Source organism: Gambusia affinis, linkage group LG03 (assembly GCF_019740435.1).
Source record: "Gambusia affinis linkage group LG03, SWU_Gaff_1.0, whole genome shotgun sequence".
NCBI classification, from domain to species: Eukaryota; Metazoa; Chordata; class Actinopteri; order Cyprinodontiformes; family Poeciliidae; genus Gambusia; species Gambusia affinis.
This window is the reverse complement of record NC_057870.1, coordinates 7,189,398-7,217,114: the sequence shown is the minus strand read 5'-3', so window position 1 is coordinate 7,217,114 and position 27,717 is coordinate 7,189,398. Positions and strand designations below refer to the sequence as shown.

General features: G+C 40.2%; 1 protein-coding gene across 1 annotated transcript in view; it reads left to right on the top strand.

Moving 5' to 3' along the window:
- The window catches only part of htr7c (5-hydroxytryptamine (serotonin) receptor 7c), a 36,283-nt gene extending 14,261 nt beyond the window's left edge, over nucleotides 1-22,022 (top strand). Inside the window, exon 2 of the mRNA XM_044110101.1 lies at nucleotides 19,881-22,022. Coding sequence (XP_043966036.1) covers nucleotides 19,881-20,619 — 739 coding nt within the window. The 3' untranslated portion in view covers nucleotides 20,620-22,022. The remainder of the gene's footprint in view (nucleotides 1-19,880) is intronic.
- The last annotated feature ends 5,695 nt before the right edge of the window (nucleotides 22,023-27,717 follow it).

Sequence of the window (27,717 nt, the reverse complement as noted above, 5' to 3'; positions counted from 1 at the left end):
GCCATCAAAAATATTCACACCTGATTAACTTTTTCTTACGTTTTGACTTAAATGTATTTCATTGGGATGTGCGACAGATCCACACAAAGCAAGTAATTGTGAAGTGGAAAGTGATACAGTGTTGATTTGTTTTCAGCCCCCTTTACTGTGAAACCCGAAAACAAAATCCAGCACCACCAATTACCCTAGTCAGCAAACAGAGTTCCCTTTTATTTAATTTCCTCTGAGAATACAGTTGCATTGTGAAGGCCTCAGAGGTCCACAGAAAACATGACAGGCAGGTTACAGTTAAAGTTCTCAAAAACAGGTTTAGGTTAGAAACAAATGTCTGTTTTTAACCTTTCATGGGACACTGCTCAATCCACTGTCTGACAGTAGAGAGATTTTGGCACAACTGCAAACCTACCAAGGCATGGTCCTCCATATTGCCATCTGTCCACTTAAACTGACAGGCCACCGTTGGAAAAAAAAAAGTCCTTAAGAAGTCTATTTTAAGGTTTTCATTCATTTTAATAGGCCTTAATGTAAACATGAACACACCATCTCTTCTATAAAACATGGTGGTCGCTGCGTTAAAAACATGTCAAAGTCGCAAAAGACCTGAAACTGGGGCAGGACAACAGCCCCAGATTGGGGCAATCTCGATCAAAGCATATTCAAGCGTTCCCTTGGCCTAGTTGAAGTCCAGACCCGAGTCCAAGTGAGAATCTGTGGCAAAACGTGAAAATTGATACCAATAGACACCACCATCCATCTGACTGAACCTGAGCTGTTTTGTACAGAACATCTTTCTACAGAGTGCTGACTCACAGTCACAGTGGGTGACTGCAGCTGCACAGCACACTGTAACAAAACCATTCATTAGAGAGACAGAGGGATTTTTGCAACTGTTATCTTTTGGATACTTTTCAAATCTTAAATATGATATGATATTATTATGCTTTATGGCCCTGTCAAAATTTAAGATTGCATGCATGATCTTAAACATAATGGCATGTTGAAGTGTTCACCAAAATTCACCCAGCAGAAAAGTTCTTATGCCATTATGAGTCGGCCTCAAAAGCATGCTGTGATTTTACTGACAAATATTTCAAGTGAATGGGATCAGCTTAAAATATTACTTTAGGATTAAAAACTGTAGGGGCTCGCAGTATTAGCCATGTTTGTCAAATCCGGGGGGCTAAACCCTCGCTTCACCTGTTATGCACCTCCTCCACAGCTTCTCCGCCGTGCTTTGTGTTTGTATCCAGCTTTTGCTTCCATTCAGAGATCAGAGCTTGTCACTGCGGATCAAGTCAGACACCACGCTGAACATACAAAATTCATGCGGCCCGCTTGCCGTAGAATGGCGAAGAGATCTAGGAAAACGTGAACATCTCTGCCATTTGTTTTGTGAAAATCAAGTCATAAACTAAATCGAACCATCAGCTAGATTTGCTTCAGGTCCTGCATTTGGTTCAGAGTCGTTCGCTGCTGCAGAGCAAAACACTCGTTACTTGCTGCAACCTGAGATTGACATGACAGGTTTTTTTTTTTTTTTTTTAGGAAACAGCATCGAGATGCATATTAAGATGTGACACCAGCGGGTTTATATAAAGAAATGAATTTCTTAAAGTGTGTTGCTTGGTAACAGCTCTAGTTTTAATAACAGTCCCACAAAGCAGGATTAAACATAAAAAAAAAATCTGTTCATTATTTAGCAGAAGATCCATGCAGATAATTCTATCCTAATCGGCAAACAGATAGCTGCTTCAACTGCACTTTGAGAAGTCTTTGAGTTATTGCATGGATGGAGCCTTTAATACTTAATACATACAGCTACATTTGCTTACAGCAGCAAATGAAACCCCAACGCCCTGCAGAATGAGGGCGTTGGGCTGTCGCTAAAAAGGCTGGCTGTTCACAGAGCGCTGAATTCAACCACATCGGTGGAAAGTACAGAGATATCTGCAGCCACCACAAACAAACGCACTCAGGACTTGAGCTACAAGAGTTGCATTTCTTGTGGTGAGCCTCTTCTGAGCCACAGACAATGTCAGAAATGGCAGTGCAAAGGTACCGACGCCTGCTTTAATGACCAGGCTGTCACTCTGCCTGATAAGCGAACAAACTGCCTGAATTAAACCACAGAATCTGCTGTCAGGAAGAAAACAATGAGATATTTTTAAAAGGTGCTTTTAATCTGACGAATGAGCCTCATCGGAAACCTATTTTCTTATTTATTGAACATGACTGTGGATGCTTATATGAGATGGAGATTGTTCATACACTATGGCGCTAACGTTAAGGAGTTTAACGTAAACTCCCGAACGTTTACGGCATTTGAGATGCTGTGCTCGAAGCTCTCCGCTGTCGCTAAGCAACATATCAAACTCTTTACATTCGAGCAGATCCATTGCGTGCTGTGTGGCCGACTGTTTGAGAATGTTGGAAGTATTACGTCCTTTTCAAGTGAAATGGTGTCCGTGCTTCTGGAGCAACTTTGCTGTGACGCCATTTTAAGCTTGTTCGACATCAGCCTATGGCTGCATTGCCAGTGACCACAAATGAAATTCTGAAAATAAATTTGCTAAATGGAAAATCTGCAATTTCGAAAACTTCTGTTTCGAAAACTTCTGCGTATGTAGCTGCGCTGAAGTATGAGGGGTTTCGTGGTTCCGATATCTGAATAAGACACCAGCACATTACAGATGAAGATTTGCACACATTTGTAAAGGAACTGTGTCAAAATACGGAACGTGTACAATATGCCATCACGCAAATGTGTCTCAGGTTGTTAGAATAGACAAGTGGAATTGTTAGACAAGCAGAAATTTAACTTGTAGAGAACTGATTCTTGATTTCCATGAAAGAGACACCAGAGTCAAGAGTTAGCCTGAGCTAAAGGCCTCTATTGCAGCAACCTGGCCTTCCAGAGTCACTGGTCACTAATGGTGTCATTTGGGTCAACCAAGTACTGAGCTGATTTCATTAGAAACTTCTTCCAGCATTTGTGAAATAATTGTGTGCTGAACCTATATAGGGCATTCAATTCCCTTTGTGAATTGAATTTGCTGAAATGAACTAGCTTTTGATGTTCTCATTCGTGGAGATGCATCTGTGAACTTTACTTAAAAAATTGTGTTGGTAATTCTTTATTTACTGAAATGCAACAGCATCCATATCGGGTTGGAAACATGTCAAACAGTGTCTGATGTCATATCATTCATTTTCTTAATAGATATGATGTTTTATTAAAGCTCCAAAATATAATAATCAAAAGAGGACACGAAATACACTTCAGTTGCTAAATGACTCATTACTTTGTAAGAGCTCTGGGTTTTTTTTGCATGTGTTGGTGGATTGCGTGGGTGTATCTTTGAAAGGTACACAAAGGTAGGGCTTCTGTGAAAAAAAGAGATGTGTGTTTTTGCATTTATTGTTCCTCTGTGGGTCAGTGGGTGGGTCAGTGAAAATTTTAGATACCTCTTACAGAGAACCAAAAGTTTTTGTGTTTTTTTTGTCTCTTTTGTTTCCTCATGAGGCTCTAAACCGGCGGTTTTCAAAGTGTGAGGCGCGCCTCCCCTGGGGGGCGCCAGAGCACTTCAGGGGAGGCGCGGTGCGAGAGAAAAAATAAACCGGAAAAGCTATCTGCTTGCTGTCTACTGATGTGACAGAAACGTCTTTTACGCACACGATCAACTCTGTGGATTTAGGAAAAAGTTGGTACTGTGGGGTGCGCGTGTGGAGCGGGGATCAGTGGAAATGTTTCCCTCCTTAGAGGATGTTTTGGCCAGTGATGTCAGTAACGTTACTGACGTCAGACCACTTTTTTCAGTAACCAGTAATATAACGCGTTGCTATTTCAAATCCAGTAGTCAGACTACAGTTACTTATCAAAATCATTTTTACGTTACTGCGTTACTATCTTCTTTTGTAATTTAATCGTATTTCCTCTACTCGTCTTGTCGAGTGACCGACGTCTCTATGCGACAGAAATGTAAACAATGGAGGGAGATGCGCATTTTGTCGGTGGAAAAACTGGAACTATTTTCAGTTTCTGTCGACAAGTCCGATTATTATAAGCGGCTTTGGGCTTCATTTTTTTAAAGTCGCTTGAAAATTTAACGAGTTGCTGGTTGCGCCTTTTTGGGCTCGTTTTTGAACGTGAAGTTACTCATTTGGGCTTGGAAATAAACAGAGACTCATAATAAATCCCAGAATTTGTCCGTCATTAACGTAGTCTTACTCCGTCTCTCCCTGTTCATAATTTCCCGGATGATCCGTCCCGCTGTGTCTTTGTTAATGTCAAGTTAATATATTACCTCTGAATGACGTCAAGCTTCACGTTGCGCTCCAGAAAACTGCAAACATCGAGACCAATATGAACAGCGCAATAAACGTGAAAACAGCCACGAATAAACGTGTCCGGAGTTGGCAATAATTATAATGTCAACTTAACGCCACTATAATTATTAATATTACTGTAAGTGTCACAAATATGTGCAACCATCTGAGCTGTGGAGCTGCAGGAGGAGCTCTGTGCGCCAGTACATCAAACTCTGGGCCGTAACGCAGAATCTGGTGGGTGGGGGGAGGGGGGGCTTTAAAATCCTACTTAGAGTTTTCCAGACAACAGTAGACCACACAAATTACTTACGTTTTTTGTTTTTTGTACAATCTCCTCTTCAGTTCAACCTTATCAGTGGAGACACATTGTTGATGTTACCATTATAAAATAGCTGATAATTAAGTATTGACAAAGCTCAATGTGATTTTCACAGGAGGTGGAGCGTTGTTGTCAGCAGCTGCTGAAAGTAACTAAAAAGTTACTTTTAATGTAACTTAGTTACTTGCAAGTCAAGTAGTCAGTAATCTAACTAAGTTACTTTTTCAAGGAGTAATCAGTAGTCCGATTAAAGTTACTTTTTCAAAGGGGGGGGGGGGGGGGTGCGGCAGGCATTGTGCTCCTTGGAGGGGGGCTCACCCTTTCATACTTTGAAAACCCCTGCTCTAAACCATCTTGTGGTTTATCTGATGAAGCATAACGTCCAGCCCAATGTAAATGGGTAATTTGAATATTATTCAAACAAAATGAAATGCAAAAATTCTCAGATCGAGGTGATTTTAATTTATACCTTTGAGGGCAGCTACAGTAGCCATTTTTTTTTCCCCTTACCAACTTTTTGTGTTTGGGGTTTTGTTAGAGTTGTCAAGCGTTTCTTGTTTTATTATGCACTACATTAATAAGTTTGATTTCCAAATTCTGTTTAACACCTGTTTCTGTTGCAGTCAGGCCAAAGCAACATCGAAACACATATATTAGTTTGTAAATCCTATCTAGGACAAATGCCTTCATTTTTGGAGACATCTCCTTTGAGCTGCTGCAACCCAAAGTTATAGAGTTTAAAAGGAGGTTATAACAAATACCGAAGCAATGTGTGAGACTTCTAAATGTGCAGAAAATTAAAAAAAAATTGTAAAAATACAAATTTTTCTTATTTTTTTTAGCATTTGAACTTAGCTGACCTAAAACTGGAAATGTTTAAAATAGAATATAATTCATTACCATTTCCACAGAAACATTATAGGACAGGAACATTGAAATTTTGTGTGTTTCATATAAGATAAATTGGGCACTTATAAAGACAACCAATATGCATTTAAGAAATAGCTACACTAAACTTCATTGTATGAATAAATAAACAGTCGTTAATATTTCATCTTGAAATAATCTAAATGCAATTTAAATACTGCACATTGGTCACATTTTGTGTTTAGTCTGATGTCATGTCAGACAATGAGGAAAGATGCATTTTTGTTGCACAATGTGTAAATATGTTTCAAACTGTACATAAGCAGCACATGTGAGAATAATTTCTTTCACTCTGACGTTATCTGATGCGATAGTGACGTTGCTGACGGCTCCTGCGTACTTTAGTGTCGTGCCATCTGATTATCACGGTTGTTACTTTGTCGTCACAGCTGTGTTTACTCAGCTTTAATGGAATTTTTTTTTTCGTGTGTGTACCTTGGCAGAGATATGTTCAGGAGAAGACTGGCGATGTCGTATATTTGCATGTGCTTCCGTCATCACAAAGTTGCTTCACATCAGAGGAATATTTCTCTCTCTCTCTTCGATAAACAGCCAAAGTGGATTTTCTGTCCATTACTCATATTTTTAGTGCGGCTATTATACACTGTTCAGACGTCGAACATCGATTCCACCCACGTGTATCTCCTTTAGACGCTTGACATCTGGGAAAAAATACACATGTTAGATAAACTTTCTTCTTCTTGACCTAGAAAACTGAAATCTCTCGCTGGCCGATAGACGTGGGAACGCTGCTCCATCCGCTCATCATTTGTTTGAGGCTTTGGGTCTTAGCTGCACGTACTTTCTCTCTCTCTCTCTTTTTTTTTTTTATCAGAATGTGCCTTTGCAGGATACTGACTGATTTATACCTCAGTGCACATTTTCCATTAAAGTGACAAACTGGACAGGATGTGGAAGGCATATTTTAGATCCAATTAATCATTTAGCAGATCACAATCTTCCCCAGATCTCCGGTGCGTTGCTGGAAAAGACAAGATGAGGAACGGGATAATTGACCAACACGGGCTGATTGTTATTATTATTAGCATGCACGGCTGCATGTTTCACAGTAAAAATAAACAAATATTTCCGTCGATGTCATGGTTTTACAACGTCTGTGAAAAACATGGCAATTAATGCCAGCTAGCAAAGACTGATCATCCTGGAGCTCTGAGCAAAAGAGCCGTGCGGTACCGGTACCGGTCCAGCTGCAGTCATCCTTCAGTCGCCAGCTTTGTGAATGCGCCTTATGGACATAAAGCATTCTAGTATTTAGAATAAAAGTCCACATTCCCACTCAAAGGACTCTCTGACACGCTGTCTGACTTTAATTCCCGGCTGAACGCGCTACTGTTCAAACGGGCATTTGCAAGATCGCTTTATTATTTTTATTTATTTAATTTTTTTTCTTTAAAATTTATTTTTACTTTTGTGAGGTGACATTATGTCTCCTCAAAGCACCTTTCAGATAAAATATATAATTACTGTTATTATAAACACTTATAGGCTACTAATTCGGACAAGGACGTTGCCATGGTTATTGCTTCACGTGGTGGAGACTTCCGGGTATTTATACTAATTTACATATGTATTTATGGGTGGCTCTATTTCCCGCAAATTAGGATTTCTAAAGGAAAAGTGCGCGGCCACGTTCATGCGCGGCTTTATGCGTCCGATTTTTTTTTGCTTTTTTTTTGTGTGCCGCACTTTTTAAAATTTTCCCGTACGCCAAGTTTTAGTGTGAAATCTGCGCACTCTTTTATGCACGAGGCCCCTGATCTGCACCGCGCTTGACGAACGGAACAGTTGTGCTGTCAACAGCTTCTCCCACTTGAGCTATTGATCACTGCAGGTCCCCCTGGTTTACCATTGGCTTCTGGGCTGCTTCTCTGATTAATTCCTTCCCTGCTTAGGTTCACAGCTGCGCCATATTGAATAATGGATTGAACGACGCTCTGCCAGGCCTTTCTTTAATAACCTAACGTGCCTTAAACATATTCATATCTTTCTCCCTGACCTGTCTGTTGTATTCCTCGGTCGTCACAGTGCAGCTTCATACTGAGATGAGATTGCACTCAGGTAGACGTCAACCTTCTGAAGGCATTTTATTTAGGGGTACCAGAGGAAAAGGGGACGAGTACAAATGTATACCACACTTTTTTTTTTGTTGAGATTTTTATTACTTGAAGCTTTTTTAAAGCAACATTTTTCCATCCACTTAACACTTCTGCCATACTTTGTGTTGGCCTTTTACATAAAGTAACAACGAAATACACTAAGGTATGTATCATAATGTAACAAAACATGAAAACGTTGATGGTGTATGACGTCCTTTGTGAGGTACTCTCGTTTTTCTGTAAATGAGGAATCAAGAGTGCTGCATACTTATATTTATTATCGTCAAGGTTACTATAAATCCACAGCTTCTGTCGAAGTAATCCAAAATAATTTGCGCTTGTTTTCCCCAGACATCACAGATGACCTGAACATAGACGTTAAGGCTTTTCTCATAGTGCTTGGTTTCTTTCTTCTTTTTGAATATCGGCAGTATTAGCAGCATCCTCTCATGCTCAATTGGGCTTTTGCAGATCTGATATTTAAATGTCTCCAAAAATAAAAGGTCACTTTAAGGGAGGGATGTCGAAAAACAACAACAAAAAAAAGAGAACAAAAAAAGTACATCCTGTCCCAAACAGTTGCCTTTATGTTCCACGTTAGTTTCTGCTGTGGACGAAGTTGGCTACGGATCCTCCTCGCTGTCCCCTTTCATTTGCCAAGCGATGAAATGATGACACATAATGGGCTGTATAGCTACTTCAGCTGTACTAGCCACAGTCTAGATGCCAAATTGAAGCAAAGTGAACGGGCTAAAAAAGCGGAGCTGACTGTGGTATCCTTGGTAACAAAAACTGTTCAAATAAATATATATATATATGTATTTTTGTTACCCCCACTAAAAGGTCAGAAGTGAAATAAGAAATGCAGAAAAAAACTTCCCTTCTCACACCGGCGAGGTTATTTGGCGTCCAAGGTGTCCTTTGAGAATCTCTCTCTCTCTCTCTCGTTTCTGGGAAGGTGATGAATGAAGGGGGGTGGTGGGAGAGTGAGGGTGTGTTCCTCACCCTCACGCTCACTCATCATCATGACAGGAAAAAGAAAAGAAGACAGAGTTCCAACCACGTCCTTTCTCACCCTCAGCCCTCCACTTTCAGACATGTCGTCGCTGGATAACACTGAAGAGGAACAGAGCAAATTTATTAATATTTCACAGCATACTTTGGCGTCTCACTAAGTGGCTTAGCAAAGTTCCAGTTCCCAAAAAGAAAGTGAAAACATCGTTTTCGGGGCTAGTCCATCACCCCAAATGAAGACCAAACAGCTGCCGGCATGCGCTTTTAGTAATCTAATTTTCTTTAAAGAGAAAGAGGCATGCGGACGCCCTGTGCCTTTAACACAAATGTGGTCGCCATGGCTGCCACCATAAAGAAACACCTTTTAACAATTGACACGGAACAGGAAATGCATAACCTCCAGGCAAAAATCCATTCAAAGTAGACGGTGTGAAGAGGTGCTTGGATTCACTAATGGAGCTACGCTCTCGTGGCTTACAGGAAAACACTCCGACTTCAATTCAAGATGCACTGGATGCATTGCTATTGTACGTCAAACAAAAAACCTGAGACTCAACGGAAAAATAGCTTTTGCTAACAACAATGCAAACTAAGATTGCTAAAGAGAAAATTGATAATTATAGCAGGCTGGGTTCAGACTGATTTTAATCATTTAAATTCTTGTTCACAACCAGCTGAAACCTAATATCTGGATTTATAAAAAGAAAATAGTTACCAATGCCATTACTATCACTGACTCCTTCCAACAGACACATATGCATGTAAGCAATGTGTCGTCTTTGTGCCCAAACTACAGAAACTACTCTGGAAGTTTATGTGACACTGAGCTCCAGAAGAAGACAAACATTTGTTCATATGGGAGCAAATTGTGACGGAGAGCAGAAACTAAATGACTTTCCTCTAATTTCGCTAAGTAGCTATGCTAATGCTGTGCCATTTGGTTAATTAAAAAACAACAAAAAACAACAATCTGCTCATGCATGTGAAAAAAAATACAAGATTAATAGCCCTGTGTCAAATAAATGTTTTATTGAGCCACAAAGTAGATACAAATTGGATTTAATATTTTAAATTGTCAATTAGCTTTCTGCGCCCGCACATCCCCAAGATAAGGGCACGTCTGTGGGAAAAATCTGAAATTATTCATTTCAGACTTTTAAAGTGAACACAGCCTAAGTGACACTATGTGAGTCAAGACACATTAGAGAACCACTGGGGTAATGACTGTACAAATTCTGTTCTGTTAATGAAGTTAAGTTGTTTCTCCTGTGTTTGGTGGGATTTTTACATTTTCTTTAATCTTTTTGTAAAGCTTGCAGTAGGTTTTGGTAATGAACTGAGACGGTACATTAGAATTTTTTCACACTGTGCTATGCTGTAACCACAGGCTTCAAGAAAGTTGGGCTTTTACAGGATAGCTCAACACAATGTAATACAAAACTGTAAAGTGAAAAGAAGAATGTTTATCGTTTTGGACATTTTTTTATGTGTCGTTTGTTACCTGCTTTCCTAATGTGCCTTGTCTTCTTGTCTTTAGCCAGGACGTTTTTCCTTTGAAACTTCCCATTGTGACAAGACAATTAATTGAACTATGAACCTGCAGTTCTGCTGTCAGTTTAGGGTTTGTAAGATGCTCAATGTTTAGGATATTGTTTTATGACCTTCTGTTTTCCTCCATGTTTCGACATCTGAACTGTCTTTTGTAGTCTTTATGATGCTCTTTGTTCACTAATTTTCTCTGACAAAATTTTGAGCCCCACACGGAACAGAAGGATTTATATTTGGATTAAATTACAAAGTTGGACGTCTGTAGTAATTGTGGTGACTCCTGTTGGATTTTATTTTGGGTTTTAAGAGTAAATGGAGGTTAAATACAAATCCACACCTCTCTTTTCAGATTGCCGTTTGTAAAAAAACCTTGAAAACTACATATCCTTGTCTTCCACCTGACCATTATGCGCTGATTTATGGTGGCTTATTCCATAAAATCATTACCTGGAATGCTTTAAAAATACATGGATCTATAATTAAATACTTACCTGATAGATGTAATAAAGTAGATGCTACAGTTTAGCTCAGATTGGATTCTCAGCTCCCATCTCCCAAAGCATCTAAAGGAAATTCATGAATTTATATGTGGCAGTGATGTCAAGCGTTTGATAAAGTGTGTAATGACGTGAGAGCTTTCAAAGCGTAGCGTTAGGACCGAATGAACTAACAGGCTCTAGCAGGTTGTCACTGTGAGAGACAGAGAAAGGTCAAAACACCAGAAAAGGTCACGGCTAATATGTTGTCAATGTCTGATGTTATTCCTCTGTTTAGACTCAGAACTAAACAGAGGAAGAAAGAATGCTTAACATTGTTATATCAGCAATAGCTGAAAAACATATCATGATATATGCATTTTCTATCGGTTGATATTGTGAATTATTTATTAGTGATTTGCTTTAAATATCCAAGATACTGTCAAAAGTAACGGGACCTTTACTCTTTTATCCACAATGTATTTTTAAGCAATTTTGGGGCACGGTGGTGAAACATGAAGCTGCTCCCAAATACTGAGGAGTACTGTGTGTGTATTCTCCGTACTGCGCACCGTCTGTTGATGGTTGAGATTTCATAATCAAGTGTAACGATTGCCTGCATTTTAGGTGAGAAATTCCTCCTTTTTCCACAATCGACACTAGCAAGTTTGATGGGCTAGTTGGCCGTCTAGCCTGATTTCTTCTCCCCCACGGAAAACTGTCTGTATCTCACAAATCAGTCGTTAAGCTAAAAGCTAAGCTAAAAATCTACCTTTGTGTGTACATGCCCGCTTTGAGTCTGCATTGAGTCCGCACGGACCTCCGAGGAGTTAAGAACAGCAGAGTATGTTGGGGGCAACGTGAAACTGCTGCTGCGCAAGTTACTCAACAGCTTAGCTAGCTTATCAAAGAGTGAGCGACCTAGCCAATGCCACTAACCTAGCTTAGCCGTGAGAGGTTGAGCAGCTAAAGCTTTTCCTCTGCTTATAGCCCCCAGAATGCCGTGCAGTTCTGAATCGTAGTTTGGTGAAATTATCAAAATGCTATCGGCAGTCTCTTCTAGTGATATTGCTTACCTGTCTGTCATGACAAATGTTGTTATGGTTTAATCGCCCAGCCCTACATAAAACATGTACAGAGGGAAATAATTAGTCTTTCTTTTGCTTTGACTGCAGAACACATAACTGATTAAAATTAGCATTACAATGCATTGGAGGACTAAAAGATTAGAACCCAACAGTATTTACCAGAAACTGAATCGAGGCTCTGCAGCGACACATGGAAAAACATCGGCAATTTAAAATAGGAAGCATCCTGACAGCAGCTAACTCCCTAAAAGCAGACTGTCAAAAGGGCGTATTATTCCCGAGGAATGAAGTCCATTTCTGACTCCCCTCCGTCACAGCCCCAGAAAGGCTATTTAGGCGCATCCTAAAAATAAATCAAATGGCTTTTTGATTATCCTTCTAATGCTGGATTTGGGAATGATGCAACACAGAGGGCCTCCCACGAGTGATTATCCCAAAGCGTGCACTATCATTCCAGTTGAAATGATGTGTCTCAGCCGGCATTGAGCAGTAATGGCAGGCTTCACAAGCCGAGGCTGAAACAGGCCAGTCTGAATGAAAGCTTTTGTTCCCAGAAGTGATAGAATGTCACGCTTCTTCAGAGCCACCCTTGAGTCAAGCTGCTGTTTGTTTCTCAGAAAGTTTCATCTGCGCCTCAAAGATAGAGGAATCATCTTGAGCTGTTGTCTTTAAGCTTAGTGTTCAGTCGTCATCTTCCATTCTTTTACCCTGTTCTCTCCATCTTGTGTTGAGGCTGTAGGGTAAGTGCTTTGTTTTCCAAGGACGGGCAGCTCTGACAGGGATGGACATGCCCACTCTTGGGGGGGGAGAATCAATTTATCACTGTGGCACTAATAGCTGCCTATCATCTCTAATGCGGCGCGAGCCAGCAGCCTCTCCCCAAACTGGCAGGTGGTGAGTTATGCTGGAAAGGCCATAAAATACCCACTCCGGCGCTTTTCAACAATTAACAGGAGGGTAAAACAGACATCATAAACACCTTTACAACACAGAGACAGGGCAGCCTCTTTGTGAGTCTAGGTGTGTCTCTGACACTGTAAAACACTCGCTGTCACGTTAGAAAGCGTTAATATGCAACTCTTTCGAGAGGACGCCGCAAATTGTAATATTTGGAGATGCCATCTGTGAAGACTGAAAATGTAGGAAATATAGGACACAAACATCTGGTCAGAGGTTTTAAATCAAGCGACGCGGTCAGAAAAAGGAACTCCTGGAAGCAGATTAGAAGACTTCAAGGTTAATAAAGTTTGGGAAAATAGCTACTTTAAATTCTTATAATTTTTCTATTGCAGACTTGAATTATCATGCAGCTATTGCAGTTGTTTGTGTTCTGATTTCAATGTTGCTGTTTAAGAACCTTTTAAGTGTGGCATGAGTCGGTGAGCTCAACTTGTTTCAAAATTATATCTCCATTGATTTTAAATTATGTTCAGATCACATGCTTCTTCTGCTTTTCGTCATGTAAATATTTAACATGATCAAAAACAAAATGCACTCTAAAAATGGCAACTTATATTTTAAAGGAACAAGATAACCAAGCCAACCCATGTTTTTGAGAAAAAACGAAATCCTTGCAAAGTGACCAATTTATTTGACAGGCATGTAGAATCAACGCATCCCATCGGGTCCATTTCTGAGGAAATCCGAAAGAGGATGAGAAACTTAGTCATTAACGCCAGTCGTAATGGAATGGATTCTGGTTTATTCCAGAAAATCCTGAAGTAGAATTACATCAGTGTATTACTTACACATCAAAACTGAATAAGTTGTAAGTTCATTAAACTAAAAATGATATTTCATTTGCATATATCTGTATTTAGAGGTAGTTCCCTTTTGCTTTCCCACGTGTGACATTTAGGGTGATGCAGTATGTATTTTTCTAGATAATGAGTTTTTTCTTTTCAGCTGGAGTTTCTGCAGAAGAAGCTCAATATGCAATTAATAAAAGCTACTACAATATTCTGACTACATGTCATCTAAGGGTGCAGAGTTTATTGTTTTAAATCAATTCAATTAAAATGAAATGTTGTTGTAACTCATATCATCCAAGTGTCTTCAAATAATCGTTGCAGATGGTAATGCTGAAGGCCGGAAGGATCTCCAGTAGCAGTCAGTCTTGCAACGAATTGGAATAGGCCTCTGACTGCGTGATCACTATTTAGGCTCATTTATTAGTATACAAAATTATTCATTTTTATATTTGTCAGGTGTTTGGCTGTTTTGATGCTGCGACTTTGCTTTCTTCAAAAATATTCTCTTTTAGCTTCAACACTAACATAAGACACAGTGCTTTTGGTAATGTTTACCAAAAGCACTGGTGTGTTAACATCAATGTTTGCCTTTGGCTAAATTTCGACAACTGGTGGATATGTATAAAAACAAACTGTGATCATGCGGTAAATTCATCAAAAAAAAATCCTCAGAACTGTTCGGTTTTTTAACAAAATAATGCATTGTGAACCTTTGTTGGCCTTGCTCCTGTACTTCTGGAAAATCAGACTTTGGTAATTATCCTGTAAATGTTCTTAATTGCTCAGAATATGATTCTATTTATTATTATTATTTTTTATTTTAACCTGCCAACAGTTGGTTAACAGACCTTAAGCTTGCAGACTTAAAACATGGCTGACTTGATTAGAGCAGTTATTCTCGTTTGGTTTCCTCACCATGATGCTTTATTTATTTTTTTTTGTGAGAAGAAATATTTTGACTAAAAACTAACCAAACTAAACCTGTTGGAGTATTTTTTTCCCCCCAGTCAATAGTGTCCAGGGGAAGCACATTATAACTCTGTATAACAGTAAAACGGTGATCTCTCTGACACTGTATCTGACATCTCATTTATATCATTGGTACAATATGACAAAAAAGTTACTGTTTAAGACCTTCTTACACACTGATGTGGGTAACAATGCCATTGCAAGTACATTGCAGGAAAACAACCCCAAACTGTGTAACTGGCTGATGCAAAGGTGATGATAGTGGGGAAAAAATAAATAAAAAGTGTCTCTTTTGGTGAGCAGTGGCGGGATCATGCTGTCTCTCATTCTTTCTCTACATCTCCAAATTGAGAGCTTGGTTCTTATCTACTGCATATATACTGTAGATTCAGACTATTCATTGGTAATTTGAGATATAAAGAGTATGGACTCATTCCAATAAATAAAAAAAAATTACATACATTAAAAAAAAACAGAAATAAGTTTCTTTTCAGGTTCTTCCTTTTCCATTTGACCATGAAGTGAGCGAAAAAAATTGCGTTTTCAGACTTTTTTTTTTTCTTCAATACTCTCAGTCACTTTATATAAAACAAATCATGCATGAAAGCAGTGAATAGCCGCAGCTGAGTGATGGATAAAAAAGCAGCCAAGCTGCGCTTTTCAGGATTTTCAGAGACGGTCGTTTCGCAAAAGTGGTGCAATTCCCGTCATCGTGTGGATCTCTGTGACCATTTCACTCACACGCGATCGGCAGAGACAGGAAACCTGGCAACACTTGACAAGACTTTCTGAATGAATTGCTTTGAATTATCCTCCGGTCCACTGGCGGAAGTTTCCGAGCGAGACAAACGAGCACCGTTTTTTCCACGGGAGCTGCCGCTCCAACCTAACCTGTTTCTAAATCTTTCACTTCGCCCTCCAAACCAACTCCTGCGTTTGAATATTTCAGTATGTGTGCTCTCTTGGCTATGAAAGGTTCGCGAGGTGCTGCTGGTGATGACAGACTGCCGCTGCATACCACGGCCTCTTACGGTCTTTTAAGTGTAGAAAATAGTTCACTTTACCACGCTGTGGCTGGCAGCCTGGCGGAAGTAATGGAATCCTCCATTAGCATGGCCAGGCTTTTTGTCAGTGGCTGGGTAATCCCTATGGGCTGCTATGGTGCCGGATATGCCCCAAATCCTCTGGAGATGTGAAAACAAGCCTCTAAACTCCCCCGTGTGTTTGCCACGCTCTCTGGTTCCACTCATGCTGCTTAATGGGAGGTGATTATAATCGGACGCCATTAGTTTTTGACTTGATTATGAGCTTCTGCTGTGAGGTGTCCTGTCACAGCAGAAATATAGTATGGAGAAAAAAGGGGAAAAAAACAACAAAACATTCCAGCACATTTTGAAGTGATACCAAAAACAGTGTGACGAAGCAACATTAATGAAATGGATGTACGCATCGTGAGAAATTATTCTAATGTCTTTGAAGAATATTGTTTATTTTCCAGGGACAAGTAGCACTATAGAGTAACTGGATTATCTTCAGTTCTTATAAAAATACTGTGCATATCAAACATAACTTAAAATAAATTGAACCTTGCAATTTGATGTGCTGAAATTGGGACTCTGTCTCTTTAAGAAGCTCCTGCTGTTTTTGGTGCCCGCCTTCAGCACATTATCACAATAGTTCTCCGTTAAGCCATTTACAAACATTCTTAGGAGGGTCCCACTGAGAGGGAGTTCACATAATGAGCTCCGCAGATGACCTGCTGTTGCACCAGGTGTTTGCTAAGTGTTGCTGCTGCTAGTCTGGAGGAGCTGAGTGGCGAAAGAAAGAATCAGAGCAACACTCTGGGTATGTTTTCGATGACCAAACAACATTATGACGGGCTATTAAGCTCATAAAACTGTTATTTTTTAAACTGATAGTAATAGCATGAATTTTTGAAACCACACCAGTAGACTTTTTTTTTAACTCTTTCTCACAGGTTTGTGCTAAAATTTAAATAAAACATGTTTTGTGCATGTAATGAGGTGAACAACCTCAACATATGATGGTACTGCTCCTTTTTTCTGCCAGATGAATGGCAAAAAGAAAGAGCAAATAACACTGTGACATTATGACCACTGAAAGGTGAAGGACAAGGTTCGAAGTAGGCCAGTCACAATAAACAACAAATCAACTGATCACTTGATAAACTAAAACAAACTCAGTAATTTCCATTTGCTTCATTTCTCGTTTTTCTCTTTTCTCTCTCTTTCAACCAAAACTGGCCTTCAGTCTGGTGCTTTGGCCTCAACTATCCCACTATTTTACCTACAGAGACTTCAGAATTCATTTTATTTGTTGTCTCTGTTGTTTTGTTTATCTATTTTTGGATATTTAAAATGTCCTCCACTTCCACTGTCTAAATGCTCTCAAGTTTATCGATCTTTGAGAAAGTGCTGTTGCGTCATTCTTCCATAGGTGATAATATATTACTTGAAAACGGCCTCAAAACAACATTATCATTTATTGTGATAAGTTCTGGGACAATTTATCGTCTGGCAAAATTTGTTATCACAACAGCCCTGGTTCAAAGTTAATGCTGTTTCTGAAAAGCATCAACACTGGCGTCAAAGCATGCTGTTCACACCAGCGCATGCACATGCCGACCCCGGTCTGCTGCGAGTATGAAACACTAGAAAATGTTGCCGTGGTTTGATGAATCACACTTTCATTTGCTTCATGTGGATGACCAGGTGTGTCTGCAGCGCTTATCTGGGAAATCCTGGGTCCTTCCGTCTATGTGGGCGTTACTTTCACACCTAACACAAACGTGGGCATTGTCGCAGACTGAGCACACCACTTCACAGAAACAGTACTCCCTGCTGGCTGTGGACGGATGCTGAACAGAAAGCAGGAGTAATTCAGGAATTGTTTTAGAAAACAATCAATTTGAGCTCCACAAATATCCCTGATTTCCATTCAGTTTGGTATCTATGGGATATGCTGGAAAAAAAAAGCAAGCCTGGTATGAGAAGGCTGAGCACAATCAGTATTTTTATTTTATTTTTTTAGCAAAAGGTGTCACCAACACACTCTAAGCCAGGTGTTGTAATGATTGGTGGAGGTCCTTTTTGTAAAGCCGGTGTTGGCAAGTAAATTCCTTTTCTTTTTCTTTTTTTTCCATAGGGAGATTAAATAATAATAATAAAATAATGGTCTCAAATCAAATCTGAAAATGAGTCATAGTTGTGGAAAACTGCCCTCCACAGCTCCAGACACAAAATCACCCCCACAGACAGCTCTCTCGTCATTCAATAATGCAGCCAGAGAGGCTTTCTGGCAATCCATTATGTATATCTAAGAATCCCCTTAGCTTGACAAGAGCCAATCCCCATGTTTGTCTCTTATCTGTTTGATAATGTCCATCTGACTATTTTTATTCCCCCTCTTCCTGGCTTAAGTGCATTTTAATTGAGTATAGTAAACCGTTCAGACATGTGGTTAAGGACAGTGTAAGCTAAATCTGTTAGATAATACCCATTTTGCACAGCTAACCTGAGCCAAGAGATCCTTAGGATGTGCGTGTGACTAATATGAGATTAAATGGAAATCTGAGTCAGTATGTCGTCTTATGGCGCAAGATTTTTCCTATATTTCTAAAGCTCATTGCATCCAAGCTACGGCAATGCAAAGAGGCAACTGCAATGTTAACGAATCGTACAAAAAATGACGGATGTTTCACCTGTTGTCATGACAATGCTGATGTATTCTGACATGAAATGCATGCAGGCCACATGCTTTGGGTGACCTTCAAATTATACATGCATGTGGTCCAAGAGAGGAAGTGAAAGAGTAAAGCTGATTAAAAAAAAAAAAAAGCCTGCCCAGTGTCAAATGTTCTCATGACTGGAGGCTGGGCTGTTTGTTTCTGTGTTTAAAAGCAAATGTTTTCACCTGCGGTTCATTGGCAGCCATGTTGCCCACCCTAAATGAGCCTGTGGCCGTGTGTTGGTCAAGCTGCCATGTGCTCACGAGCAGAAATGCCTGCATGCGTCACTAAAAGTTGAAATAAATACAGCGTTCGGACCGATGCCCGTCGGCCAAGCGGTGTTTGTCCTGCGACTTTTTGCTGCCTGGCGTGAGTGACAAGCACCGAAGCGAACGTGTACAAAGGAAGAGCAAACTCGACGTCTAAAAGCTTCTCCCCGTGAGCACAAATCCTCCCCTAAGCTGACTGAGCTGAGTTTGATTTTCTCTCTGGTGATAGCATCGCCACTGTACCACGAAGGTGGAGGGCGGTTTGGGGAATTGCCTCTTGCTCTCTAAAGCCTTTATCTTTTGATTAACAATAGAGTAGAAACCAAAGAAAGCACTTAAAGCCTGAAATGTACAACTTTTCATCAATGACACATTCGCTGCTTTAGATGAATGCGGACATTGAGCCAAAATATGGTGTGAAGTAGACACACATTTTTTTTTTCTTCCCGTTTTGTGAGAATAGTGACTATTTTCTCTGTTCTTCACATATCCGCGCTTTTCACACCTATTTTTATTCCTCTGACACCCCTCAGCTGCTATTTGAATCCACTGTGCTGCCTATTTGATTGATGGCTCCTTTTTCCTGCTGCTGAGCTCTAGGACTCAGAGTGAAGCGGAGATAAGTCTCGAGGCTATGACAACAGTTATGACCTCTCAAAGGAATGCATTTAATATCACCATATACAGAAAGACCTCGTGTGTGTCTGGGTTCCCTCTCAGTGATAAGAACCTTTCCACTTTTTAACATTTTGTTGTGTTTCAACCACAAACTTCAATGTTTGTCTGACATATGCCAACTTTGGGGCCTTTTCTCTTAGCAATACAGCTCAGCCCGAAAGGAAAGTGTCTGTGAACAGCAACTTTAAAGCTTTGCCACAACTTTCCCATTGGATTTTTGCTTGGACTTTGAGCCTTTTAGCTAATTACATTCCATTGTAAGGGTCAAAACTTCAATGTCGGTCTCTTCTAACCAGGAAAACTTCTTTCGTTCATATCCAGAGGTCCCTGAGCGGCTTATAGTCCTGCTTTAGATCACTCCACTTTATCCTTGACCTGTCTGCCATCTTTGGTTGGTCTTCACGATGCTATTAATGGATACATGGTTTTCAAATGAAATGCCTTTCATTACAGATCTTGCCATTAGGCTCATTATAGTCAAAATATATCAAATGGTAAATCTTTTGCATTGCAAAAAGAATGATAAACCTTCGTCATGGTCATAGAGTTTAGAAACAAAAGTCAAGGGGCCTTATTAATGTCTTGGCTACTGCTGAAACCCCCCTGTTGAGATTAATCCTGATGTCTTTCTGCTTCCTTTCATACAGATATCTCGGGATCACACGGCCTCTCACCTACCCAGCACGGCAGAACGGCCAGCTGATGGCTAAAATGATCCTGGGAGTGTGGCTGGTGTCGGCATCCATCACCCTGCCACCTTTCTGCGGCTGGGCCAAAAACGTCCACACGGCCGGTGTGTGCCTCATTAGCCAAGACTTTGGCTACACCATCTACTCCACAGCAGTAGCCTTTTACATCCCTATGCTGGTCATGCTCTGCATGTACTACAAGATTTTCCGGGCGGCTCGCAAGAGCGGCGCCAAGCACCGTTTCACGGACCTGTCCCGGCGCGAGCGCCTGGAGACGGTGGCCAACGAGGCGCTCCGCATGCAGGGCCTGAAGCCGCCCGGCGTGGCCGAGGAGTGCGCCGCCTTGTCCCGCCTGCTGAACCGCGAGCGCAAGAACATCTCCATCTTCAAGCGGGAGCAGAAAGCGGCCACCACGCTCGGGGTGATCGTGGGCGTTTTTACCGTGTGCTGGCTGCCGTTCTTCATCCTGACCACCGCCAGGCCGTTCATCTGCGGGGTGGAGTGCAGCTGCGTGCCCATCTGGCTGGAGCGCACTCTGCTGTGGCTTGGCTACGCCAACTCGCTGATGAACCCCTTCATCTACGCCTTCTTCAACCGAGACCTGCGCTCCACCTACCGTGACCTTCTCCGCTGCCGCTATCGCAACATCAACCGGCGGCTGTCTGCCGTGGGGGTTCACGAGGCTCTGAAGGTGTAAAGCCTGGATGGTTAACTGGCATCATTTGCGGCCCAGTTTTTTGTTTGTTTTTTTGTTTTTTGAACTGCACTTGTTGCCTACAAAGGGCAGAGCGCACACAGCAGGCCTGTAGATAAGACACAGACTGACAGAAAGAAAACATTACTGCTAGTCACTCTTAAGCGCCTCCGTGAAGCCATGGAGACAGCAGGATTACTTCAGTTTGCAGATGACTCAGTCTTTCTATTTTAGGAGGAAAAAAAAACAAACAAAAAAAAAACATAGTGGATCCTTGATGGGTCACTTAAACTGAAGCTGCTTTTGTGAATATGCCAACAATTACATCCTGATTTATGGTGTGATGTTGGAGCAAGAGAAAGAAATGACATGTGAACAAAAACAATTACCCTAGGGCTTTCAGCTACAACAGAAAAATCATCCAAACAGGTTTCTGTAAATAAACCGAAGTGATGTTTTATGGAGACGAGTGTTTTGTTTTTGTGGCACCTTGTCGTTTAGGCCTCCTCAATTTCTCCTTTAGCCCATAAAAGAACACCTTCAGCAAAGATTGCAGTGAATAATATTCATGTCCCTTTGTTTCCCGTGGTAGTGTTGACATGGGACCGCTCATGGAGTTCCATAAAAGTTGCAGGAACTGAAAACAGTTCGCTGAGATCAAGGAGAAGGGAGAGAAGTGGTGTAATAAAGTGCGCCGTCCTGTCTAATGATGACATTGCTCTTCATTGTAAAAGAAGAAGAGTGTTCTGTTGAGTGTCTGCATGAATCATTTGTCTCACGTGTCACCGTGCACATCAACCAAAACATGGATTTGAGGGGGGTGGAGGGGGGAAAGCAAGCGTTTCATGGTTTTGGCCAAACACTGCGGCTCACGCTTGAACTGAACACGACCTCATTCATTTACCGGATGTTGTCCTGAACCTTAATATTGTGGGTTTCTCTTACTCTTGTCATCCCGCCTTGATCGGCCTCATTCCACAGCAGCTCCTGACCTTTCCACTCGAACAACCGCTCTGTTCCTGAGACTCTTTGTTTCCCACCGGTTGCCAACAAACGTTTCCACTCCCGCATGGAAATCAGGATGCGGTCACTTCCCTCCTGACTGCGCTCCCGTTTCAAACTCCGCTGTGACCTGTACAAAATCCCTGTCAAATATCATCATCGAACAGTGTGTGCTTTCTCTACCTCAATTCTTTGGAAAATACTGTACATTTATTTTTTTTTTTCAAACATAGATGTACTGCTGTATTATTTTTTTGACTGCTATTTTTTATTATGTAAATTATTCTGTCGAAAACCGTGTATGAGTGCTCAGTGTGACCTCTTTGTCGTTAGTTTTAGGAAACCTCCTAGAAAGCGGCAGTGTATTTCATCACTTTGTAAATAAAGAAGCACTACAGATTTAACTGTGTCCTAATGAGTAACATCACATGAACAGCTCTGAGAAGACTTCCTTTTTTTTTTTTTAAAGTTTAGATGAAGATAAACTCAGTAAATATAGACTGTAATTTTCAGTTCCTAATTTCATTTACTGAAAGAAGAAGCTCTCCAAACCAGTCTGGACCCAAATCAAAATCCTCTTGTAAAATCTTGATGAAACTGAAACAAACCTAATTTCACCAAAGGGTGGACCAGATTAGGGATTAGCCTGACAAGTCAAAGGAAACACTTAAAGAAAAGCTGTTTTACAACATGGAATAGGCCTAAGGACTTCATGCCATTAACCAAAGAAAGCTAAGAGTAGATGAATAATCAGTGCAGAATGAGTTACAAAGAGATGTGTGTGTGATCTTGAGAGTCCTTATCTAGAAGAAGAGAAAAACAGGTGAATCGTTTCAGGAACAGCCATCAGTTCGTAATCTTAATCTAAAGCGCAACTGAGTTTTGAGCACAAGCAGCATCTCAGTTGGATAGTTTGGATTTTGAATAGGCCACTCTAAAATCTTGATTTTTGTTTTAAAACCCATCAGCGGCAGAGTTGACATAACCCAAACCGTTGAGTTTAAAATCAAAAACTGATGGTCACACATTTGTCTTCTTTGTTTTCAGAGCAGAATTTGTGGTTCCCTCAGTTGCAGCAAGTTGTCCAGATTCCTGAAGTAGCAAAGGAGAAAATGTTCTCTAAAGGTTTTGGATTCATCAAGACATGATTTGTCAAATGTGCGTCAGGCCTTTTGGTCAGTAATGATTTTGGCCTTTGAACTCTTCAAAATGACGCCATTTTGCCCACTTACTTTACACCGAGCCAAGAGGCAATTTATTCCTGCAGTGTTTCAATTGTTGCTCTGGATTTGTTTTGGAGATTCTTGATGTGTTTAGAGTAAATTTGTTGGGCTGGGAAGATTTCCCTCTCTTCTATGTCTTCGTCGGATGTGGACGAGGCTTTCGCTTTGGTTCACTGGAGACCCAATGATTTAGAAATAGCTTGTTAGCTCTATTCAGGCTAACTTGACTAATGAGATTTGACTCCTCACATCTAATCCACATTATCACCAGATTGGTTGCGGTATATTTTCCCCCATTCATGATTGAAGTCATCATTTGAAAACCATGTTTTGTTTTACTCGCTTAACATATAAGTGTGACAAAAAAAAGCAAAACAGAAGAAAGCGCTAAGGGGGTAAATACTTTTCCACAGCGCTTCCTCGGATTGAGATTCACGTTTTGATCTGAGGATGTTTCACTAATCTTTAAGTATTCTGTCCTCACACAACACTTCCCAATCAAATGCCTCGTGTGAGCAGATTATCGTTTAAAATTTATTAAATCCTCCCTTCCAGCTTTGATTCGTCCTCCATCTGAAATAAATCCAAACTCTGAGGCAGGCCAGTAGATTAAAAAGATTTTTTTTTTTCCCATGCTTATCGTGCCACTCACAAAGACTATGGAGATGTGTTAAGGGACAGTGACCCAAAAACTCCCCCATCGCTTTTATCCTCTGTTTGCTTGGAGCCAGATCTTTTATTCAGTCTGGGTTGACAGCGGTCTGTTCGCTGTCATGACTCAAACTGTTCGGAGACTCTGAGATGAGTTGGTGTCTGACATCTGACATGGTCTGTGCTGTGGCAAGGAACAATGAATGCTGGTAAATCAAAGTCTGGAATGTGCAGAAAGATTTTGAAGATTATTGCTATCCAAGTTGAGCAGCGCAATAATCTTTTAGTTTATTGGGGGTTTTTTTGAGCTTTTTCCTCTTTTGCTTTGCAACATTTCCTATGTCTAAAATCTGACTTAGTTGGGCTTTAGCTCCAGAGTGACGGGAAATCTTCAGATTTTTCACATATGATGATTCTTTGGATGCATTAGTTATAACATTTGCAGTTGTAAAACTCTGAGTTGCAACTTTTGACCAACTGGAGCGTCTTTTTATGCCTCTTCATCTTGTGCAGCAGTCGGCTGCCGTTGTTCGACCGCAGTCTGAGATGAATACATTTCTGAGGCTTGTCGGTATGAACAGCGGCAGGGGGTCTGGCCAAGACAGCAACATTTGAAACAGACTTTATACACTGGGGTTTTCACAAAGTCAAGATGGGTATTTTATTGATAATGCTGGGATTTCAGAATATATTTTGTATCTGCAAAGTAAGCAAAACTCTCGTATTTTCCTCTAACTTTTAACTTTCAAAAAAGGGGGGAAGTGGAACTTACTGCAGATGCAAAGTGTCATCCGATTTATTTGAGTAACTCTCTCTAAAGTCATGTTAAAATCAAGAATAACACCAAACCTGTAAAGCATTTGGAGGTAAAAAAAAAAAAAAAAAAAAAAAAAAAACAAGAAAGGGAGGAAAAACTAAAAAGGTTAAGAACACAGAATATTCAAATAATGTTAATACGACACACTAGTGTAGATCTATGGCTTTTCTATGAAACACAAATTTAAATAAAAAGCATCAGATGTCACATAAAACTATCATTTTCACCATTTCTTCTTCTTTTTTCTGTAATAGATGACAAGCTTCACACGCTGCGATGCACTGCCCCACCTTTCTGTTACTGTGCACATAACTATAACGCCACCAAGGTCTAAGGGTTCAGTGGCGGTAACAAACATGTCCAGAGAAAAAGGGATTATATATAGAGAAAATTTATTACAAAAAAAGGAGGTTTCGTAGAACCAAGACAATAAAATTCAACCCAAATAACACAGGAGAGAAGAAAAAAACAGGTAGAACTAACAAACTAAAGAATATTAAGTGTAAATGAAATTACAAAGTGTCCAAACAAGTCAAGCCACAGTAAACTCAAATAACCTGAAAGAAAGACACCAAATGAGCGCCAAACCTCCCTAGCACAAGCTGCTAGCTTGACAAAGCAAACAAAGTCAAACTGCTTTAGCAGACCAAACAACAAAAAGTTCAAAAATTGCCCAAAGCAGTCACAAAATACAAAAGGTGATGAACAGCTGAACAAAGCCTCTTTCTACTAGCTGCTCCACAGGAGGAATGATTTCCAGGCCTTTATAGTGAACAGGTGAGACTCATCAAGATCTGATTGGCTTGTAATCCTCTGCTGGTCCAATGAGGTGAAGCTCCGGCAGCTTCCAGGCAGCCAATCAGAAGATGTGCTCTCACAGCTGAACCTGCATAACAAAGAAAAGAGCCTGCAGAGCCTCAAGAGGCCAGGGGCCGTAACAATAACAAAGAGGAAACAGACGTGCAACAGATATTCATGATAATTCATGATAATTCATGATAAATGTGTCAAATATAAGGAGGAAAAAACAACAACAACGATCTCGCAATTGTCTTGGCTTAGCGGATGTTATACAGTGACTCTAAGGTGTTTTATGGGCGAGAAACATGATTGATGAAACATGGCGCTTGTGGTTCAAATTGCTCTTGGTTCTGTGTCATATCTTTACCAGCCTCTCCTGTCTAAAACCTGTTGTAACATTTATACAGTGAAAGTGCAACATTGTCGTAAAAGATTTTGTGGGATAGCTCCCAAAATTAAAAACACTCAAATAAAGTGGGTTACACAAATAAATACTCAATTAACTCTCAGATTCTTCTCAAATGATTTTGAGCCTGGAAGCCTCATATGTGTGTTAATTTGGGAGAATACTTACATTAAAGTCCTTGATGATCCCTGCAGTAAACAGTTGGGAACATGACCCAAACTAGCTTGCTGACATTTCCGTGTTCACGCACACAAAATAATAGTAAGCAGTCCAAGTGAAGCTTGTGAATTGCCCAAAACATGTTGTATGTCTCAGCAGGTGCTACTCTTGGGGAATAAGAACCAGCGTGCCTGGAAGCAGACGGCGCTCCCTGTCAGTGAGTGTGACTCTCTGCCTGATGTGTCTCATCAGTATCAGTGAATAGGATAAGAGGGTGAAATGTTTACGTGTGAGGAAGCAGCTATAATTCATCAAAGGGAACGAAGAGGGTGGTAGCAGATGAGTCTTTCACGTTAGCTGCCCACGGGCTCCGTCGCCGGTTCTGACAGGCTGCGGGGGGTTGATGAGGTAATGGACACTTTTGCCTCGCTATTTTTGATCTAGCCCAGTAATTAAGCGGGGATGCTTTGATTAGGCATGGGCAAACAGACCCAAGAACTGCAATTTTGTGTCCCTCACACCCCAAACACTCAGAGATTACGAGCAGCCTTTGTGAGACAGCGAATTCGGCAATTACACTCTGATGACCAGCTAATTATAGCTGATAACACGGAGCATTTTTATGCACAGAACTGATCGGTTTTACAGAGCCAGAGTCCTCCACACCAGTCATCTATGCAAATTTATTCACAGAATACTTTTAAAAAAAAGATGTAATTAACTGATTTTTTTATATGTACAAAATTATTCACATATGTTTTTTCTTTCAAAGCCAGAGACATCTTGGTGAAATTATTTCTATAATTTTGCATTCTGATTTAGAATGTAACACAATTTTATTGCTTTTCTTACACAAACATAGATAGAAAATGTGCAACATGACATTCAGCCATTCTGTTTAATAATATATATTTCAAACGATTTACCTTAGCAATAGTGACATTTAATCCAAGCTTCATTTTCTAAAAAAAAAGGGAATATCGAAGCTATCTCCATCGTAAAGAAATGCTTTTACAGTGTGAACAGAGATGCAATTTTAGCAGACCGATTAAACTAATATTTTTTATTCAGACAAAAAAAAAAACAACAACTTTTTTTTATTGGAACTCAAAAGTCTACACTTGTGTAAAGCTATATATCTCAAATGTGAAATTTAAATATGGTTAATATAACAACCCTTTTGTGTTAACTATTGAATGGGAAAATAGCATTACAGACAAAATGGTTGCGTGTTGGAGAAGGCAATTTGGGAATTATTGTATTATTTTATTTCTATAATGATACATTCTTTTATATTGTATGTAGTTGATAACATTTTTTTTATTTGCCTAAAATCTTTGTCTTTTATTTTATCACAGTCAAAATCAACTAAATGAAATCGAAACATCAAATTATTAATTTAAAGAAAAATGTATTGTATCAGTATTGGTATCGGCGATACTCTCTCTGTATTTACTTAGTATCGGATCAACACCAGAATTCCCAGTATTGCACACCAATAATACACTGCACTTCCATGCAGATGATGAAAGTGCAAAAGCTAATGGGAAAACTCAGACATTGCTGTTTTCCCTAAGAAGTTGCGTTATTTCATTTGTGTCATCATTAAAAATAATCTGGAATGAATGGAAACACTCTCAAGCAATCACAGCTCACCAAAAAACTGAAGTTCAATCAACTCAAACTAAACAAAGGCAGTTTTATTTTTCATCAGAGCAGAAGAACTCATAATCTAATGGTAACTGCAAGTCCACCAAGTGTTTGTCGTCTCTCACCATTCAATATCTTAGGTGTATTTCAACAAAACATCCACTTATGTAGTTTCACTGTGGAAGATTAGGACTTTTATTTAAGCACAACACTCAAATCGAGCCCCTGCATTTACAATAAAAAGGGCTCATTCACTAAATGGCAACAATTTGCAACCATGTCGAATTTGTTGAGGCCTGTAGTGACTTGAATCAGATTTGTGTGCCGGTGTGGGCATGTGTACCCAGCAGTCTTATCCTCAAATGTAATTGTGCTGTGACTGTAGCCATGCT